At 39.9% G+C, this 21,291-nt stretch overlaps 1 protein-coding gene across 1 annotated transcript in view; it reads right to left on the bottom strand.

Annotated features, from left to right (window-relative positions):
* Positions 1 to 484: 484 nt before the first annotated feature.
* Positions 485 to 21,291, bottom strand: part of LOC121953044 (F-BAR and double SH3 domains protein 2-like) — a 36,536-nt gene continuing 15,729 nt past the window's right edge. Inside the window, exons 5-20 of the mRNA XM_088088503.1 lie at positions 20,760 to 20,904; positions 20,107 to 20,240; positions 17,783 to 17,837; positions 17,574 to 17,702; positions 17,365 to 17,487; positions 15,953 to 16,048; positions 10,226 to 10,342; positions 9,084 to 9,180; positions 8,453 to 8,607; positions 8,174 to 8,308; positions 7,691 to 7,774; positions 7,369 to 7,552; positions 7,048 to 7,271; positions 5,626 to 5,836; positions 5,459 to 5,523; positions 485 to 4,311 (exon numbers count right to left, since the gene is read on the bottom strand). Of these exons, the coding sequence (XP_087944629.1) occupies positions 4,228 to 4,311; positions 5,459 to 5,523; positions 5,626 to 5,836; positions 7,048 to 7,271; positions 7,369 to 7,552; positions 7,691 to 7,774; positions 8,174 to 8,308; positions 8,453 to 8,607; positions 9,084 to 9,180; positions 10,226 to 10,342; positions 15,953 to 16,048; positions 17,365 to 17,487; positions 17,574 to 17,702; positions 17,783 to 17,837; positions 20,107 to 20,240; positions 20,760 to 20,904 (2,038 nt within the window). The 3' untranslated portion in view covers positions 485 to 4,227. The remainder of the gene's footprint in view (positions 4,312 to 5,458; positions 5,524 to 5,625; positions 5,837 to 7,047; positions 7,272 to 7,368; positions 7,553 to 7,690; positions 7,775 to 8,173; positions 8,309 to 8,452; positions 8,608 to 9,083; positions 9,181 to 10,225; positions 10,343 to 15,952; positions 16,049 to 17,364; positions 17,488 to 17,573; positions 17,703 to 17,782; positions 17,838 to 20,106; positions 20,241 to 20,759; positions 20,905 to 21,291) is intronic.

The following is a 21,291-nucleotide window of genomic DNA, read 5'->3' as shown; positions in this document are numbered from 1 at the left end:
TGCTTATACATAAAATTCAAAATTATGAGTAACATTTGAAAGTATTAACATTAAAGATTCAAGCTTCATGTTTGCATGAAATATTTTACATGAAAAATGACTTAAACTCTCAAGACTCTCACTATCAAATAATTTAATTTGCAAAAATGCTTAATTTGTAATGTAATGATGAATGTTGTAGAAAGTAGAAGTAGAAAGTATCATAAAAGTACTTCAACTTTGTACTTAAGTACATCGCTTGAGTATATGGGCTTGATTGCATTCCACCTCTGCTCAAAGCAACTGTACTGTTTAAAAGTTTTTTTTAATCGTTTATGTCTGACAAAGATAGAAGAATTTACATGTCATATTGATATGGACAATGGGAGGGTGCTGTTCTCTCCCTCTCTCTTACACACACACACACACACACACACACACACACACACACACACACACACACACGACAGAGTGCATCAAAGACAAAGATAACACGATGGAAGTCTTTGTTTCATTTAAGCTATCTTTATTTCACATTTATTTGTACACAATAAATACAGATAAACATCCACTGGTGTGTAAATACGACGCTCAGCAGCTTCTGCAGAGCTTCTGCTGTAAAATGTGGGCAGTTTGTCGCTGAATTTCAGATTCAGACTTGACGTGGAGTCAGGACCAGTAGCAAGTTAACAATAACTTCTCTATCGGGCAAAGAGACTTCAGTCCGGTGACTTTATTTTGTTTTTCAATATGACAGGGTAAATGCAAACTTCAAAAATAAGTTTGATGTCATTCAGATCTCAAGGAGATCAACGAGCACACAGCAACATGGCTGACAGATATCTCTTTTTTTCCTCTGATCAAATTCAACTAAGGTTTTTATTTTTATCCTAATTCTAAAAAAATTAAAGGAAACAAAACTTGTGCTATTATTTGTACAGATATCCATCTCCAAGCTCTCTGTAAACTATTTCAAAAACAAAACGCTCAAAAAGGTCAAATCTCAATCAAAGACACTACAACAGCTATTTAAGGCTAAATAACGCATTAAAAGAAAAGTATTCATACCAATATAGCTGGTAAACAAAACGTCAAACAAGAAATATTTGAACAAACAACGCAGCATCCACAATACTGAAAAGGAATAAGAAGACATCAAAAAGTGCTTCACTATGACAGTATAGATTTTTTTCTTATTAAATTGGACAGCTAGCAGCTCAGGATGGTTTCCTCCTTAAAAATAATGTTTAAACTGCACATTTCCTCAGTGTAAACTGTCACCAACTGCAACCTTCGCCTCAAAAACAAACACCAGCAACCTTTACTGGCTAACATTAGTGTCATAATAACTTTTCTAGATTTTTATTTTACAACACAAGAGGAAAAAGAAAGTTAGACTATGAATGTACGCACTACGTTTCTCCCTTTATGAATTTCTTAGCATTTGGTGCAAAGAAAACTAACATAAGCAAATTTTATCAATAAAAAAAGGCAAAGGATGCATTATTTTGATCAACTTTTCCAGGAGATTCTCCCTACTGACATAAACAATCACTCAACTAAAATTGCCACTTTTCCCTTGTTTGCGTAACCGTGTAGTTACGCGTGTTCGAGGAGAGGACCAGCCTCGTCCATGCTGGCGTTTGTTTTTTTGTTTTATTTGATCGAGTGAGGAGACAACAGGACTTTTGGTTTGTGTTGACATTTCATGTTTTCAACATGCTGTGATGTCCTGATGAAGTGGAACACTGAAAACACACCAAGCAGCAGCGAAGCGCAGCTCGCCGCAATAACTGCATTTTTCTGCAGCTGGAGGCGTTCACGTGTTTCAGGCGCCAGGAAATTCTTAGTATCATGGGTCAACATGTCACAGGACAGTTTACCGATGGGCTGCGGGTATTCCTTTGCCGCTATTCGTTACTAAAAGTTACCCTATCCCCAACTTTCAGTTTGGCCGCACTTTTTTGCAAAATCTAACAGCCATACTTCGCCTCTGCTTGGTGTGATTTCAGCGTAACGTTGTTGCATAGAAGTAATCCAATTGAGAGAGAAAAGAGAGAAAAAGCCACACAGTAAGTGATATAGTGAGATAAAACTGCGCTGGGCAATATGGTTTAAAACCTTATTATTAATATATTAATAATGAAATTCCGATAGATAAATATTGTTACCTACAAAGAAAAGACGTTTTCCCAGAATCATGACTCATGATTACGTGGTATTACTCTGTCCAATCATGTAACTGTAGGAACAGAAATCAAAAGAATAGTTTTGTGAAATATGCCTCTTCATTTTCTTGCAGAGTTTGATGAGAAAATCGACCCTCACGTCTGCATGGTAAATGTGACGCTACAGCCTGTTAGCTTAGCTTAAAGACTGGAAACAACCAGTTTGGCTCCACAGATGTAAAAATCTGCATCTGCAAGAAACACATTTTGTTATCATGCAGCAGACAATCTCTTTTTTTGCAGTCTTCTAAGGTTCTGCTAAATTTAATAAAACCACTTTCTAGTTTTTTTCCAGCTGAAGCAAAGTTTATCTGAGCTGTGCTACGAGCTTGGAGACGCTGTGGTTACTCGCAGGGCTTGACTGTAGACGGCTTGATAACAGTGAACGTGCTTGGATGACAGTAAATTTGCTCTCAATGTCCTAACTTGAAAGGAAAAGTTCACACCAAAAGAAACAACATGGATTTCTCCATTTACCTGCAGCTCCGTTTCTCAATCTAGATTGTTTTTTGTGCGTTGCCGAGTGTTGGAGATAGTCGGAGAGATGTCTGACATCTCCTAAATAAAGAGGAACTAGATGGCACTGGTGAGGAATTTCATGTAGCATTTTCTTTCTACTGAACTACACTCACAAACTGTATCACCGTGCAGAAGTAAAACGTGGATCAACTGCCAGATAAAATAGCTCCACTGAGCTAGCTGCTCACCCAAGGAGGACACCATTAATGTTCACATCTGGCTCTGCCACCAGCCTCTCGTCCATGAGCACACGCACGCTTCCTTTTGCGCTCTGATACAGCTGATGGGTGTACAAAGAAAATAGTTCCTACAAGAAACTGCCACGTACTTCCATTATATTCAAGAGAAGGCAGACACCTCTACGACCGATATCTCCACCACGCTGCAGCTCACACCAAAACAATCCAGACTGATAAACAGCGCTATGTGTGAGAGGAAACAGACGTGTTTTTGATTCTGTGGTAAACTGTCACTTTCACATGCCGTCTCTTGGACTGGTGAGTTTCTGTACATCCTAGGGATGATAATATCGGCACAGCATCGGTATCGACTGATACTAACTTTAAAATGAAATATCGAATCGATTTCTACCGATATCACAAACTGAAGTATTTTACTCATCTTGCATGATGACTGAATATTACATACACTAAAGCTTTGTGTTTTGTATGGGTCATCATGATAAGAGTATGCATAATGTGATGTTAATTCCACTACAAAAGAGATCTGATCACTAAAATTGGGGAAAAAAGTGAATACATCTATATCGGTTATCGGCCAAATTAATTGTTATATAGTATATTATATATATATATATATATATAATATCTGCAAAAAATCCAATATCGTGCATCCCTTGTAGGGCCATAAATAAATCATCATCAGTAAACAGCACAAATCTTTCCGTCACAAAACCTGACATTTAAGATTTGTGTGGATTAATGTGACTTTCCTAATTTCTTACATGAACAGGTTTTACTGTGTTTTGAGGCCCTGAACAGAGGCGTCGTATTATACTCTAGTAATCACTATATCAGTTACTATGAGCGACGGCACAGAAAGGAAAGAGGATCTGAACACTGACACCAGGACTTAATGTTTAACGGCACATTTTCTGTTATCGACAGATGTTATCAGGACTGTAAAATGATTCATGTCCAGGCAGAAGAGGTGAACAATATTGACTAAAGGATGTATAACTTTGAATAAAAATTACAATATTTATCAGTCCAATAGGAGACAAACACTGGGTAAGGGAGCGTGAGTAAAGGAGTATAGTTTAGAGAAAGGCACAATATTCCTCCACAGCACACTGACCCTGATGAGGTGTTGTGTGAAAAGACAAGAGGACAAACTTGAAGGCCTCTCACGGCCTCCAGGCGTCTTCTGGGGGTTTCCTCGGGTTTCCTTTGGGAGTGCGTTTAGGAGGCGCAGAACCATGAGGTCCCATCTGGTTTGAACAGAGCCGTCGTCGCCGCCACCACCAGGGTGCCGACTGCCTTCACACCAGCGTGATCTCCACCTCTTCCCTCCGTTTCACCTGCCCGCGAGGATGCTGCTTAGGGGGCGGTGGAGCGGCACGGACCTGGAGACATCCATCAATCAGCGGTTCAATTAACACACAGCTGAAATGGTTTATGCTCAGTTAGTGAATAAAGCAGCATGAACACAGCAGCAGATACAGTGAGCCAGTTTACACAGTTAAATCTGCTGAAAACAGGTTTAACTGGCCATGAAGAGCAGTATCACTTTGTAATTACTCGGTATACCCCGTGAAAGTCGGAGGCATGAATCATAAGCCGGAGACTCTCTGCTGACTGAGCCTGCTTCGAGTCAAGCGGTTGTTTTTTCTGTGCAGTGTACTTCTGGGGACATTTTGGTCACCAGATTTTGCTGCAGAGTGAGTGCTCTTGACTCTCATGCTACTCTTTGCAGCTGTGGACATGCAGGCAGTGGCACAGAGAGAGCGAGACCGCTATATAAAGGTGAAGAGGTGATGAATTTACAGCTCATAGCAAGTTTAGAGGATACAGTCTCTGGCTTTAGTTGACATCTAGTGTCAGCAAAAAATTTTGTTGTGCATTTGCTACCCTTCGTTAGCGCCATTAGCTGGTTTACTTTATGATGTGAGTGCTGCTGTCACACTGAACGTCCCGCGGAGCCCTTTCAAACTTTAAAATTTTATGGAAAACAATCATGAAATATTCCTTTTGAACAGCCAAATCCAAGTGTGATTTTTTTTTCATAAAAAACTGATCTGTAATCTCAGGCTTCAATATCATGTTCTGAATGTTACTCTTAAATTGTTCCTCTTTTGTTCTCATGTAACACTGTGGGAACGTTTTATGAAAGAATTATGATCTGTCACCTCTCAACATCACCAAAACATCCTCAGAACGTTTAGTTATAACGTTAAGTTTTAGTATTTAATCTTATAGGGACATTGTTTGAAATGATAAACATCCTTAAAACGTGCTTTGAACATTAGATTAAAATGCTTTGTTTAAAAACATTATTGCAACTTGTAGGTAACGTTAGCAAATGTTGTGGGAACATTCCCTGCTAGCTGCGAAGTAATAACCTGACACACAACACACACAACCACACAAATACGAATATTTAATAAATCATAGCATGCAATATATAAATGTTAAGAAGATGAAAAAAGAAATCTAGATGTTACAATAAATGAAATTGTAACAGTGGCTAAAATTCATTAAATGGTCACTCACAGGTCGAATGGTGCCGGAGCCGCTCTCCGGGTATTTGGGCGGTTGTGGCGAGCCTTGGACCGGACCTGAAGAGAGCAGGTTACCATCACTAACAGTTTTAAGGAGCAACTTTTCCTCTCATTAACATTGTATTTATAATTTAACACATACAAATCTTTAAATCTTACTCTGAAAGGGACTTTTGTGCGGCGCTGGCGGTGGCCTGTGATGTCCGTTGTGATAGGAGGGCGGTCGGCCAATGGGAGAGGCCGTGGCGCTGCAGGGACTTGACAGAGGAGAGGACATGGTGGGCGTCTGAAGGGGGCTGCTGTGGAGAGGCCCTGGCTGGAAGGGACTGCGAGGGGAGCGGTCGCACTGGGCCAAAGGCGAGGGGGAAGGCTTAAAAAAAAAACAGCAGGCAAAAAATATGAATGTCAGGGTTCAAACAAATTTTCACGGACAAAAATTCAAAACGTTTCCATGACAATTTAAACTAATTTTTTCCTCCTTGTCCCACTTGACCAACGTGATGGCAATGAAACGCCACACAATGACACATATTTAAGCTATGTTACATCGACAGCTACAGAAAAGAATTTGGCAGTTATGTTACATTATATGGAGGCTTATCTCAGAAGAGTGCTGTACCAATTTTACACGACTAAATTCCATGACTTCTATAAAACCTTCAATGATTTTATAGTTTTTCACGACCATTGGAGGAATTTACACAGACAAAATTTAAAATGTGTGATAGTCCAAAATGTTAGCAAACAGTGGCCTTGTTTGGAACAACCAGGGCTCAAGTTTGTCAAACCTGCCAGAGAAGAAAATCAGTCCTAACCGGCCAAAAATTCCCCTTTTAGTCGTTAATAACGCAGCATTTCCATTGCCTTTCAGCTCGACTCGACTCAGTTTTGATACCAGGTCCTTTTCTCTATTTCATTTTCCACTGCAGATAATGCTTGCTTATTTATGTCAATACTGTCAATAAATGATGTATCCATCTCTGATCTATAACAAGGTTTCTGCAGCTAAAGAAAAGGTAAATTTTAAGACTTTTAAGACTGTTTTTAATGCCGCTTGACATTAAGCTTAAGACCAATTTTCTTATAGCCAATATTGAAGGACACGTTTATCTTTCCCACATGGTGAGTGTAACATAATGTAACTTTTTTTGTCAAGTGTAAAAGTTAGATTATCAACGCCAAATGTTAAAACAGCCCTTTTTAGAATGGGACAGATGGAAGACAATGAAAATATTAAATTATCATAATAGTATCTATTCGGTTTACCAACAGAGGTAGGAAATATCTGGCATTTCTGGCCTGTTTTCTGGGCAATTTTGAGTTTCCCAATCTGCAGTCTTTTATGATGCAATGTCAGAAAAAAATCATAAAACTTTCTTCCCATATCTGTGCATTTTTAAGACTTTTGAAAGTTTAACTTAAGTCAATTTAATAGCAATCAAGGCTTTATTTTTAGAATAATGAATTCAATGCCTTTTAAGTCTTTATAAGGAAAAATTAGCATTAAATTTATCAGATTCAATTTAGTTGTGATGTCGTAATATAGCCATCTAATTCTTATGTTTATGAGCACCAGCTTACTTGTGCACTGCCATCTCTTTGTCCATCTCCGTTCTCGCTGGCACCGGTGAGATCCTCCACCAGAACTGCGGGGAAGACTCCGACGACGCCGTTAAACTCTCCCTCCCAGAAACCGTCGTCCTCGTGGGTTTCCCTGCTCAGGATGCGGATGATGGCGCCCTCTGGAAATGACAGCTCATCGTCTGTTTGTCCCGCGTAGTCGTACAGGGCCTTCGCAAATGACACTGCAACAGGAAGAGGGCAGGTTGAGAAATCCTTGACCAAAATATAACAGGACAGATACAAGGACACCAGCTCTATTAGCATTAATGTCCCACTCACCACTGGAGTCTCCGTTGACAGAGCCAGTTGGCAGTTCGGTTTCAGGTTCAGTGGAGTTACTGGAGGAATGGGATCTGGCGTCCAGCGCAGCCAGAGCCTGCAGCATACTCAGAAGGCTGTTGGAAGACGGGAGCTGCAAGTATTTCTCTGGGACGTAGCCGACCTGCCCGCTGCGGTTTCTGGCCTGGAATTCCAGAAAATAATGTTGGAAAATCCGAAAGAAGCTTCAACAAAAAGCTCAGATGAGCTGAAAGTGCTGAAATCTGCTGCTGCAAATTCAACAATATAGCTCAAATGTTTGAATATATAGTATGCTCAGCACCTTGACCCAGTCCTCCATGTCTCCATCATCAATGACCTCCAAGATTTCCTGCTCCTCAATGGTTAGCTCATCCGGCTGAGATGCCTGGAAATGACAACACGCATGAGCTTGCATTTTTTCGCTCGAAGGTCAAACATGGGCTGAAGAACAAGCTATGTGACACAACCGTCTCCTCAGTACCAGTGTCCCACCAAAACATGTATTTTTTCTCTGTGGCTGAATCTGAATCTATCTGTGTTCAATCAGTCAGCACTTCTGATGTAAACATGACAGATCACCTGGTGTTGCTTAATGCAATGCCATGCAACAGAGGACATGAAATTAAGTATTTTAAGGGGACAGATTGCGCTCATTTTTTAGGTTCTTACTTGTATTTTGAGATTGTACTAGAACACGTTTTCATGCTCTCATGTTAAAAAATCACAGTTTTTCTTATGCTATTTGTGCTACCTCTAGAGTACTCAGAACAGTGTGAGGCCCAACCTTGTAGGAGTAGAGTACTTTGCAGGTGAGGGGATAGTTTTTCAAAGTGCTTGAGGGGCTGGAGCTGCTGTCGTCTAACACTTCACCACTGTCCTCCATCTCCTCCTCGTCTTCTCGCTCCAAATCTGCTGTTCCCTGCACACATATGACAAAGATTATTTATATAATCTGTACTCCTAGAGCAAACTTTAGTTAACTACTATCGAAGTAATCGAGACAATACAAGTATGACAAATACTGTGGTATGCTGCTGAAAAATGATGCATTTGTGGGTCTTACAGAGAGTGAAGGATCATGGGTACTGAGGTTGTTCCAGCGTTCGTTCTCCAGCTCCTCCATCACCTGGTTCATGGCGCTTTTAAGCCATGTTTCGACAGCAACGCCCGCCTGCCTCAAAAGGTCCAGACGAGCCTCTGCTTTCACTTTGACTGTCTAAAATGTCAAAATAAAGAATCAATTACCAATTATGAAAACAGTTACCTGCTCCATAAACAACATGTAATTCAGCGGGCAGCAGAGTAGCATAAAATAAAAATGCTCAGGTAGCATACAGTTGTACTCAAGTATAGTATTTAAGTAAATGTACTTAGTTTCCATTACTGGTATGAAAACAACGTTGACCTGCAAAGCAGTATTAGATCCTACGATGTGTCATTTTATTTTTTTATCCAGTAGGGGGAGTACTGGGCCGACTTTAAGGAACAGGATACTGATTGAGAAAACAGAGAAACTGGATCTCACACACACACACACACACACACACACACACACACACACACACACACACACACACACACACACACACACACACACACACACACACACACACACACACACACACACACACACACACACACACACACACACACACACACACACACACACACACACACACACACACACACACCCTCTGCTCTCCGCAGACTCTGCCTGGCCACCTCCATCTTGGTCTCCAGCTCACTGTTGTTTTGCTCTGATGCTTCCTGCGTCCCATAATCCTCCAGGGCCTGAAAAACAAAACACAGGAGGAAAATTTGACAACAGCTCACAATTACAACAACCATCTGAATTGTTTTTAACACAAGCTGGATTACAAACAGTAAAGCCATTAATTGATAACATTTGATAGAGATTCACTAGAGACAGAGTGACTCATTTCCTGTTTGATGGAAACAGTTTGATCCTGGATTACTGGAGGTGATGATGGTGAACTCTTATCCTGCATTGTATTGCTTCATCATATCTTCCTCACACATGGTGGATGATTTTATGATCTCCAGGTTTATTATTGTCAAACTGACCTACATTGACACTTTGTGGAAAAGGCTGAATTCCATTAAAGAGGAACAAGATTCACAAATGGTGACTCTGATGTCATATTACGACATCATATTCACAGTAAGGCTCTCACACATCATTGTATTTTGTACATTTAGGTTGGCTAGTCCTCTCATCTCAGAACTTGCCTTACAATCATCACATTTTTAAGTTTTCTTCCACATCGAAGTAAACCAGCAATAGTCGTTTTTCAATCCATGGGCACAATTCAATACTAACCTGCTGTTAGCTCATTCTGCATACTTTTAGTTGTACCACTTTTTGGCAAAAACATTGTTTAAGTTGTAGCCCACAGCTGTTTGTATATCCCTGTAAGCCCCTAATGATGTGAAGTGTATTTACAGAACATGGAATATGATTATGCACGACTACTTCCTCTCGCAGGTGCAAAACGTATGTGCTAGCTGGTTGTTGTTTGTTGTCTTTGTGGTGAATTCAAGTGCAGCATTTTGTCTGAGACACAGGCAACCTGAGGCAAAGCAATGGTCAGCCCTCATTGCCACAAGTTCTTCAATATCGGTTTATCTATTTATTTAACCAGAAAAAAACCTCTCGATATTAAAAATCTCTTTTTCGAGATTGTCCTGGAAGGCAGCAACTTAAGTTAGCTTGTCTAAGTTTTTAGGGAATCCTCATCACTGTTAGCTTTGAAAACGCCAGTATCTCCCTCATGCCCATAAGATCCTCTCTTCAACAGCTTGATCTGGTTCTCACCCGCTGGGTGTGGATGATGCTCTTATATTCTCGGGCCACGCGGCTCGCCCATTTCCTCGCCTCTTTATCCAAACTGTGCTCCTCTGTTGTTCCACTCTCCCTCTGCAGCTGCACCACCTACAGATACACAGAGAGAGACAGAGAGAGAGAGGAGGTGAACAAGACTAACAATATTTAACCAAGATAACAAAGGTACTGTACTGCTCATAAAATAGCTGATATCTGAGGGATGATAATTATTGAAAATCAGGTACTGAAGTTGTTATAAACAAACCTTCACAACAACTTTAAGTAAAGATATTTTTGGGAGAAATCAAGATTAAAAACCTTCAACAAATACAAGTTTTGTAAATGAGATTTCGTTGCACAAACAGGTTGTTTGTTGAAATGATACAACCTTTTCCAGCAAATGATCTCACAGAGAAAAACAACTTCTTTGCCAGTAAGAGAACCACCAGTGTAAGGTACGTTTCACCACCTTCTGTTGTGTCGATGTGGCGACTTCCTTTTTACACATTACATCGGCCTAATATAAAATGGGGCTCTGTAGGAAAGATACACACAGGAGTGGAGCTGCAGCATCAACACTGTTCATTCAGGCCAATTCTGTAAGCTGCATTTAAGTATTACATTATCATCACCAAAGAACATATTCATCTTGCATTTATTCATGAACCCTAAAGTTGGGACCCAGCTGGGTCTCAGTTATGTAAGAGAGAGGGAGAGAAATATGTTTACATTAAGCAACACTGAAGAGCCAACAGCGTGACTCAGTCCATCATGAAGGCATGTTGGTAGGTCAAATAAAAACCTCACATCTCCCCCACACTGTGGATGTTTCTGATAGCTGTAACTGTTTGGCAATCACACTTAACTGTTGTTGAAATATAGAAAATCTATACATTTCCAGCAGCTATTTTTAATGTCACTTCATTTTACCTTCCTCATCAAACAATAAGACAAATCCTCAAAAGTCTGACAACAAAAGGGGCTGACAACTACTAGGATTTGTCAACACTGGCTGATTCTGTTTTCTTCAATATCCTTCTGTTTTTCAGTGACGCACATCTAACAAAACCATCTCTTCTGCTAAATTACACATAGTAAATATGTCTAATAATTTGGTTAGTTTGTGTTATTGTGTGCTTTTGCTGTTATAAAGGATGAGTTTGGATAAACCAAAGTCCCCCAATAACACAAACCAATCCATCAAAGCAGCTGATTAGCTGCTCCCGTGTCCTGCAAAGTAAAATTACTGTTTTTGTCAATGGAGTTTGGTGGCTTTGAAGAGAGCATAGATAACATCAGTCCCCTGCTGGAAGGGGCGGTCTGACCAGAGGCTTAACTGGTGACAATATTACGGCTGGAAAATTAATCTAAATATTATCAAAATTGCAATATGGCCAAGTGCCATATACAAATCATAGGAGCTACAATATTTTATATTGTATTCCAGACATAAGGGAACATGCTCTGAATATAGCATACACTTAAACTGATAACGATTTTTGCTGAAATACATAAATGCAAACCCGGCCTACAGAGGTACGGTGCTTAGCGTCTGTGGCGATACTCCTGCCTGCTTCTCCAATCTGGAAGCGTGCAGATACACTGACTAACTATCCCACTTCAAAAAATCCAAACAGTCCCTTTAAGATGCTCCACTCGCTTATATTCCTGGGGGACTTCAAGGTGGAATAGCCTTCTGTTAACCAGAGTGTACTAAGATATTGTTTGATTTTAGTGTTTCAGATTTTCTTCTTTATTAAAATTAAAAACCAATCCCTAAAATGTGACTTAAGAGGTTTCCACATGCCGACAGCAGTGTGTGTATGGAGGGAAAAGGTCTGGGCGGGGAGGGTCAGTGCACTCTGATGAGGCCCACTCACAATGCCTCCTTTTCACAGATGGGCAGTTCACAGGGCCTGGCCTACCTCCTGCCCCTCCCTCCCAGTTCAGCTCTATTCCTTACCGGATCCCTCTGTCTGGTGCAAGTGGTATGGAGGGAGGGAGGGAAGGCTCTCAACCACTAATGTTTTCTTTAGGAACAGGCTGCTGCTTGTTTGACGTCCAATGAAAACAACGCCAGCATTTGCAGTTTGAACAAATTGTCCAGTGTTGTCCAGTGGAGCAGAGGACCAGTGCAAAGGAGGACCGGACTAGTATGGCTTCGGAAAGACGTGTGTGTGTGTGTGTGTGTGTGTGTGTGTGTGTGTGTGTGTGTGTGTGTGTGTGTGTGTGTGTGTGTGTGTGTGTGTGTGTGTGTGTGTGTGTGTGTGTGTGAGACACTGACTGCAATACATTACACTCATATGCAGCAACCACCAATAAACCACTGGCACATTTGCACACCAGGGTTGTCTTAAAACGAGATAGTAAAATATTTTTGGACTGAAACTGACATTTATGTTGACATTTAATGTTTTATAGAGGGCAAAAAATGTTATAAATGGCCGCCATGGGGAGAAAACCGAAGATGCTACAGACTTCATAAACAGGTGTGCAAGGGTGCAATGCAGAGCAGACTGCGTTTGAATGAGTGCGCATGACTGAGGTGGGATCTGCTGCTGCATGCTGCACATTTTACACTCAAAACTTTAATGGCTGAAAGTGTTTGAGCAAGGCAGATGGGAGAGCAGATATTGATAAGGCCACTGCAGGAGGTTCACACCGAAAGCAGCTCTGAAGCAGCACGTCTGCACTGGTGGAGCTGTGCCGCTTCAGGCAGCAGCGGAAGACGTACTCAGCCTTTTACTTCAATAAAAGTACCAATACATAACTCCAAAGTAAAATCTATGCATTCAAATTCCCACTGAAAGTAAAAGTACAGAAGTATCAGCAGGAAAATGTACTTTGAGTATCAAAAATAAAAATACTCCTTTATAATGATGCACCAACACATTATCAACATTTCACTGATGTAGCCATTGTTGCCTTTAACTGCATTATATAGAGTTTAGTCCAGGGGTCCAAAACTAGGGGTTGGGCCCCTCCAAAGTATCACAAGATAAATTTGAAGATAATATGATAAAGCTCTCTTATCTTTGCGTTTTTGGAAAATATTGGAGCGTTTTACCTCTTTGAGCCGAAAAAAATTTCAAAATATAGATAAACTTTAGATATCGTAAACAAGATCCAGGATCTTGAGTAACAGATCCAAGAAGGAAATAATCAACAGCTGTTCAAAGTATCTTACCATGGGGAAGGATTTTACAACTCTTGACAGTTATCACAGTTGTGGTGACGTAAACGGGAAGAATCACTTTGTTCCTGTTAATGTGTGTGTGTCAGTGTGTGCGTGTTTTAATGGCCATTGCAACACTTTGTCGCACAATGTTGAACCGAGTTCAATCATTTTTCCAGACAACCTTTTTGCAACAGCTCTCTGCACATTGCTTAACTGTATATGAGCCACCAGCAATAATTTAATATGACTGTAGTAAAGTTTTGATATGATTTAAACTTGAGCAAATTTTTGAATCTGGTCAGAGGTCATGTCCTGTTGTTCATGAAGTCATTACTTAAAATCTTTTGGTACTGTTTATTAAGGAGTCCCTGCAGACATAAACATATATTTACCTGTTAACTCTACATATATTCATTTTCATATAGAGTTTTATAACTGACCAATATTTGGATAAGTAGCATTTATTGCACTTTTATGTCAGATTTTCTGGGGAGGCCTAAAACAAGAAATGTATTTGTGGACAGGAGGAGTCAGAGAACTAAGACAAGTGTACACTGTATACAGCAGCACTTTCCAGGAACAACTTAAATGGAAAACCTTATTATATAGCGCATATATTCTTCCACAAAGTTGTTTGTGGTGTCTTTCTAACAGGTTAGTAGAAGGCTATGAGACAATCAAAAGTAGGGGTAATCCCTGAGGCAGCTTCATCTATCTCTTCCAAATTCTAACACAGGATGAGATAATAAATGGTGAACGACTTCCGCAAATAGCGTCATAAAAAGATACAAACAAGAACCCAAAGTGGGAAATAATCTTTGTTCATTGCCAACCAAAAACAGAGACTAATAATTGCAAAGATAATTTTATGGCTTTTCTGCTTTGCTGCAGAGTAGAGGTGTGAAGCTGCATCTAACAGGAATGTTATTAGTCTTGCAGATTTTGTCATAAACCACAAAAACTAAAAGAGCTGACCTGATGATGGCATTAGATGAAAAGTTAACCAATCACCACAGTTGTTACAATTCATCCAAAAAGACATGAATGTTTGTACAAAAAATGTCATAGCAACTAATCCAAAAGTTGTCGAGACATTTCACTTAAAACCATAAATGTGTAACTCATTGTGGCACTAAATGAAAACTCAACAGAGAGAGCAGTATTCTTCCTCTGAGGAGAATAAATGTGTCGCAAATGTTGTGCTAATCCACCAAGTAGATGTCAAGATACATCACTGGACAGGTAAAAACTTGATCTGCTGGTGGCATTCTAGAAAACGTGGATTTAATCCCCTGGAGACCATGGTTGCGCAAAATATTTCATGGCAATCTATCTGATAAATGTAGATATATTTCAGTTTGGACCAAAGTGTTGGATCAACCGACATGTGACATCATCTTTAGCTGAATCCAGCAGGTATTGAAGCCATCTGCCACACATTTTGACCCACTCAGCCATCAGGACGTCCATGAACTACTTGTTCCACTTGAGCTGGTTTTGGCACATAGTCTGAACGAATTAAACGGTCATCCGTTGAGCTTCTGACAGATTGCACCACTGGCCCAACTTCTCCATTTTGTTTTAACTGTACTTTTTTATCTGGAGTTGGGACCCTCCTAAAAGCACTGCAAGACAACCCTAAGTGGCCGTGAGGTGATCGTTGTAATGCAAAGTAAGCATATTTGTTTTGCACAAAATTACGTTCATTTTATCACTGACTTTTCTTTATGTAATAATATTTTTTGTTTCCCCGCATCATTTTTTATAGGATGCCATCATATCAAAAGGTAATTAGTAATCCAAAAACAGGACTTAAAAACACTATTCAGAGTTAGACAGTGGTGTTATGAGTGGTTATAACATAGTGACCAAACAGAGGAACTTGGAGAGGTGTTTTATACTGCAGGATTGGTTTGAACAATGTTTCTATAGATGTTTTGATACTTTTTTCAGTGGGACCAAGTATCATAGCTGCTGTCCTCCCTGACAGAGTAAGCACCTTTTGTAAGTTGTGCAATATTTTACAACAAGTGATGACCCACATTTGGGTTCACCAATCAGGTTTTGACATTTTAGTGCATTTGTGCAGTCTGAGGTGGCAGAGATTGTATCTCAGTTATAAACGGTCTATTCTAACAAGTGTGTTGTTGCCATTAGTGTCTGGTGCAGCATACAGTGTGTTTACATGGACACAAATTACTCATTTATGATCAGGTTTTTTGAGTATGTGTTTGAGCATGTAAACATCATGTTCCTTTTATGAGACTCCTGAATATGCTTGCTGGAGAACTCTGAAAGAAACTGGGGTGTATACGCAGAATGTAAATAACCTTATTTCTCTGTGAACATGTAAACACCATATGCTGAATATAATCATAACCAGAACAAGCCTCAAACGGGTTATTCATGTCCTTATAACCACAGTCATAGACAGTGGAGACAATTAATGTCAAGCAATTTTTACTGTGTAACCAAAAGGTCTCAGCTGAAGCCTGAGGATCAGAAGAAAGACAAAAAAAGGAACACATCTGCGTACATACCGTATCTGACTCGCTGGGCTGGTACACAAAATCCGGGGCTTGCTGAAACATGAGGTTCTTCTGTACAAACAGCTGCTGGTGAAAGTCCTGCAGAACCTACATATACGTGTTTAAAGGGAAGAAAACAAAATACATATTAAGTTTAGCCAGAAATGAAGCACAGTTCTGCAGTTACTCTATATAGGCACAAAAATTCAAGATAAAGATTTTGTCGTGGATGATTTTTTATTCAACTTTTTGCCTTTAACTTGATATGCTACTCACTGTTTCTTCATCAGTGAGTTCAAGCTCAAAGACCTGAAACACTTTTGTTTTTGTACTGATTTAGTATTTTTCTTCCTTGATGTTTTTGTAAAATCCCATGAGATGGTAGATAGTAGACAACTGAAATTTTCTGCAGTGACTAAAAGTTGTGACCATACGCCGCTCAACAAATATGAGTCCAGTTGGCCTGACGGGGACGCTATAATTAAAAAACCATGCACACAAGTCCACCTCAATGTGCCTTGCAAAAAAGCCCCAAGAACCGTTTAAGTCCCCGATTTTTAATGAAAAAACCCAAACAAACACATTTTTGACATTTTTCATAAACTTCAGGTCTAATTTGTAGCAAATGTTATGTGGATCATCACCAGCTGCATAAAGCTAGTAGATATTCCACCAAGTTTTAAAGATACACAATACATTTTAAAAGGGGCTTGGTTCACTACATAAAGAGAATGCAAAGGTAGGGCTGATTAAAAGTAATAATCGGTATGAGATGGCAGTTTAATGTAATTTTATCTGTAAAATTAAAGTTAAACTGCAAGATTTAAAAGCCTCCATAAGTGGAGCATTTATTTAGTTTTTAGATGCTGCACAGTGAAATAGATCTTGACACAATGTTAAGACCACAAAAAAACAACACATCAAAGAATCAAACATATTCATAATGAGTGCTGCATCTAGTCAAATCTAAACGTCACCTTACACAGAGCATACATTAGATCTGTTCCAGGTGAGTTGATGCGCTGAGAAGTGAGCTCTTTTGAAATCTGCTGCCTCCCTCTCTTGAATAATTTGTTCATAATCTGGCCTGAGCAGAAACAAAATTCAGCTACTCAGAGGCAAGATGACCTGAACAAACAGGACTTGAAGAGGCTGACGGCGGCTCGAGAGCATGTAACTGAGGAGCCGCCGGTAACTCAAACCTTTAACTTAATTAGCAGGCGGCGAGACAGCAGAATTCAGCTCCTCAAAGACACTGAGGGATACGTTAGAGATGGGGATGTTAGGGATGTGTTTGAGATGTTCTCAACTCATCATAAGGATCGGTAAAACGGATAATCTGGGTAAAATCTTGTAGACTGACATCAGCAAGAATGAACACAAACAAGAGAAATACTGGTTGTCCAGTAGGTTTGAACACTTACCGCATTTGAGCTGTTTAAGAGGTGGTTGAAGGTGTCGTGGACAGTCTGATAACTCTCCAGCTCCGTCTGACACAGTGACACCAGGTAATCTTTTACCTGCTCATAGATTCGGCCATCTAAGACCTGCAGACAAATACATTCACTTTCAGGTTTACAGTACATGTCCACCTCCCATCACACACTCACTCATTCAGACTGTGCGTGCTCACCTTGATGCAGTCCATGAGGTCTGTGTCGTAGTAGCGTTGCTGGTGGGCATTAGCGGCGGCTAATGTTAGAAGGTAGTCGTTTCTGGCGTGGGTGGCTTTGGAGTTGCACTCGCTCCTCTTGGCTTTCAGCTGGAAGGTAAAAGTTCACGCTGCTGATTAAAATGTTTAAAAAAGGAAAGCTTTTTATTTGTGATGTAGAGATTTCCTACCTTTACGCTTGCCCTCTGAAGACTGGATCTGGACTGGAAAAGACTTAATTTGGACCTGAGCAGAAGAAAAGACAACGTTTGAATTAATGACAATAACAGTGACCGTATCAACAGCACTGTGAAACTTCTTTTAGTTGTTTGTTTTGCACATGAACAGCATACTGCATGTCTCAATTTCACGTTTATTTCTTTTTCATGTAATCAGGTCAACAAATTCTTGAACGAAAGGCATATTAGGTTTTTATTTTATGTAAAATATGGCATCATTTAACTGTTGTTTCAATATACTCTTTTGGTGCTTTAAAGGGTGGTAATATTGTTGATTTGGCTCAAATGTATGATAAAATATTCATTTATATAACACTAAGGTTTCAAAGTGCTTTACAGATGAAACAGCAGATAACAACGGAAGGATCATAAAAACAAACAACACCAGGGGATAAAATAAAGTTAAAAAAAAACAACACATAAAATAAAATAAGAGAGGGCTGATAAAACCCAGCAACATATGAGATACTCAAAAACACTTTCCAATAAGGGAACGTTTTAAAAAGGGATCGAAAAGAAACGAAAAATGTAGAACTGACTTGAGATGAATAGCTGATACTGTCAAGTTAACGTGTACTGTAATCCTACTGGTTGTATTTATTATTTACTCCCTCCAACTGAGGGGAAAGAGAAGCCAGAGGGCAAGCGGGCTAGCAGTTCACATAAGGCTTTAACAACATCAGGTTATGCTGAAAAGACATTGAAGTAGCCAGGAAAATCAGATTTCTTAAATGTCATGTAAATGAGAGACCTGGAACACAGTATTCTGACTTCTGCTACATTTCTCCTGGAGAATACTCATTTCTTTATCAAATAACCAGGTTTCTAATTTGCTTTTTGCATGTATGTACGTGCATGAATTAAGAGAGACATAAATGCATGGAGCCATGCGTTCTGCTGTTTAAAATAACTCAACTAAAATCAAAAAGTAAAGTAGCCTCTTAAATTCATCATGAGCCCGTTCCCAACACAAAACACTGAACATCTGAACTGGACACATTCACACTGTGGGGAAAAGATCTGTCTTTCTGCTCTGACATAGTGGCATGTGAAAAATGACAATAGATGTCAGAAGCTTCTTTCACTAGTTAAAATAAGCAGGCCATTCTTCCAAATGAAGGCTGAAAGGGTGTGCCATCTCGTTCTATTATAGTGGAAAGAGGGCAGACATCCCTCCTGCCTGTAACTCCAACACTCAGCGACTCTTATCAAAACAATCTTTCATTAATAGCACTATAAGTAAGAGGAAAAACTGTCCCCTTGATGTAAACACACTGATTGAAATGGGAGCAACTGCAGCTTGCGACACTGATGTGGTTAGTGCAGTTATTTGGCAAAAAAGTTGCAGCATGTAAGCATTTGTGAGTACATCACCACAGAGATTAAATTATCCAACTTTACTTCTTTAGTTCACCTCAATGAACTCAATCCACTTTCCAGACATCAGAAGAATGCATGTGTGTAGAAGAAAGTAGTATTTGTAGTATTAGAATAAGCGCTGAGCTTATCAGAGCAGTGCCTCAACTCAATAATAAACTCTCCTGATGGGCAGAAAAATGTCTGCAATGTGGTGAGTCAAGTGCCAGCCGTTCATGTTGTGCCAGGATAGTGTTGAGAAGAGACAGCTCCCTCAAGCCTGAATATTGGGTGTTTGTTGGGCGGCAACTAACGCCTGTTTTCATTATTGATTAGCCTGCTGACTGTTTTCGCATTCCTCTGCTGAAGCAGTAAAGTTTGTCTGTGTTCACCTCAAGACGAAGACGTCCAGGCATGATTTGGGACATCACAAATATTTTCGAGACCAATTAAGGTCCAGAATGCAACTTGCAAAAGTGTGATGTGGAAACTTGTGCAGATAACTTTTCAGTGAAGTAGGAGACATCTTGTGTCCAGCAGTTAAACTTTTAAAATTAAAAACATTTGCATAGTTATAGATTCTGGATTTTTCAGTGAGGGAGACAGAGTGGATGAAATTTAAAAGCAAAGAGTTATTTTTATGTCTGGATCAGTGTTGGGCAGTAACGCTCTATGAGTAATGCATTACAGTAATAATATTACTTTTCCCAGTGACAAGTAAATAAATTACCAAAAATAAATTACTTGAAATCCAACAATCAATCACTTCCATGGAGTAATAAGTAAAATAATACCTATACTTTTTAAAAGTATAATGAGTAATGAGTCCTAAATGACATATTTTGAGTAACAAGCCCAACACTGAATGTAAATAAGAGCTCTATAATCTACCAATGATACAAGAGTAGTTTGGCCCATACTTGGCGTCCAGCTCTGCCTTCTCTCGGACAGCCTGTGCCATCGTCTCAGCCTCCTGGTATTTCTTCCTGCTCTTGGTGAGCTCCTTCACTGACTCCTGCAGCTCAACTTGAACCACCGTCAGCTGTTCAATACACTGGAGGACGGACAGAATGGAGACACACAAAGACAAAAAAACTTAACATTTATGCAAATTATTATTCCAACCTCTCATCATCTGAAAAATATGCAAATTCCATCCAAAAATATCGACAGAACACGTGGTGAGTCATGTCATGGTGCCGTGTGGGATACAGGAGTTATATCTCCTAAAAGGCGAGTGCAAACAAGAGCAGCATTGTGGGCTGCAGGCAGTGGAACGTGTCCAGCAGAAACCAGCGTTAAATTTCAGCACCGAGTCAAGGCAGACTCAGGAAATATGCTTCACCTCATGACGTACAGCGCACCACATCAGAGAGGGACAGATACTGAGCTGACGGCAGTCATTAAGAACTGGTGTGACTTCTGCCCTCATTCAGCAGATTATTTATTGCACTGTTTATCAGTATGACACTGGTTGTTTATATAAAGTTCCAACTGGAAATGATTTGAAATGACACTGACCAGAGGACAAAGAACATGTTTCAAGCAGAGTTATAAAGTTGGCCTGTATTACCTTCCTCAGCTGCTGTTCCTTCTGCAGTCTGGCCGTCTTGGCTGGATCTGCGACCTGGACTTTGTAGTTATCACAGGCACTGATTCTGGACTGGGTGACCTGGACTGTGCCCTCCAAATAGGCCCTCCATACACAATACATGTTCCTAAAAACAAAAATATAAACACAAATACATACAGATTATTTCACACATTCAAGAATCACTTTTGTTGCTGTATCTTAGTTTCTTGTGGCCAAATGATCATTTTGAAGCTCGAGCTGCATGAGTCATATAATTAGATCACAATGTCCATTCAGGCTGTGTTTCCATCAACAGGGAGATCCGCTGCATCAAAACAAATGCTTCTAGTTTATTTCAAAGCTGCTTCAAGAAACAAGTATGCGTTACAACTGGGGTTTGGGAACATTTCCAAGATAAATTAAGCTCTGGAATTTGGGGAATTTTTGTACAACTTCAATTTAAAAGGCATACCTTCTAAAAGTGAACTAATTTGGGGGTTTGTACACATAAAGGCCCTGACACACCAAACGG

This window comes from Plectropomus leopardus, chromosome 15 (assembly GCF_026936395.1).
Source record: "Plectropomus leopardus strain MGB_pleo_1.0 chromosome 15, ASM2693639v1, whole genome shotgun sequence".
Classification (NCBI taxonomy): domain Eukaryota; kingdom Metazoa; phylum Chordata; class Actinopteri; order Perciformes; family Serranidae; genus Plectropomus; species Plectropomus leopardus.
This window is presented reverse-complemented; position numbering and strand designations above follow the sequence as displayed.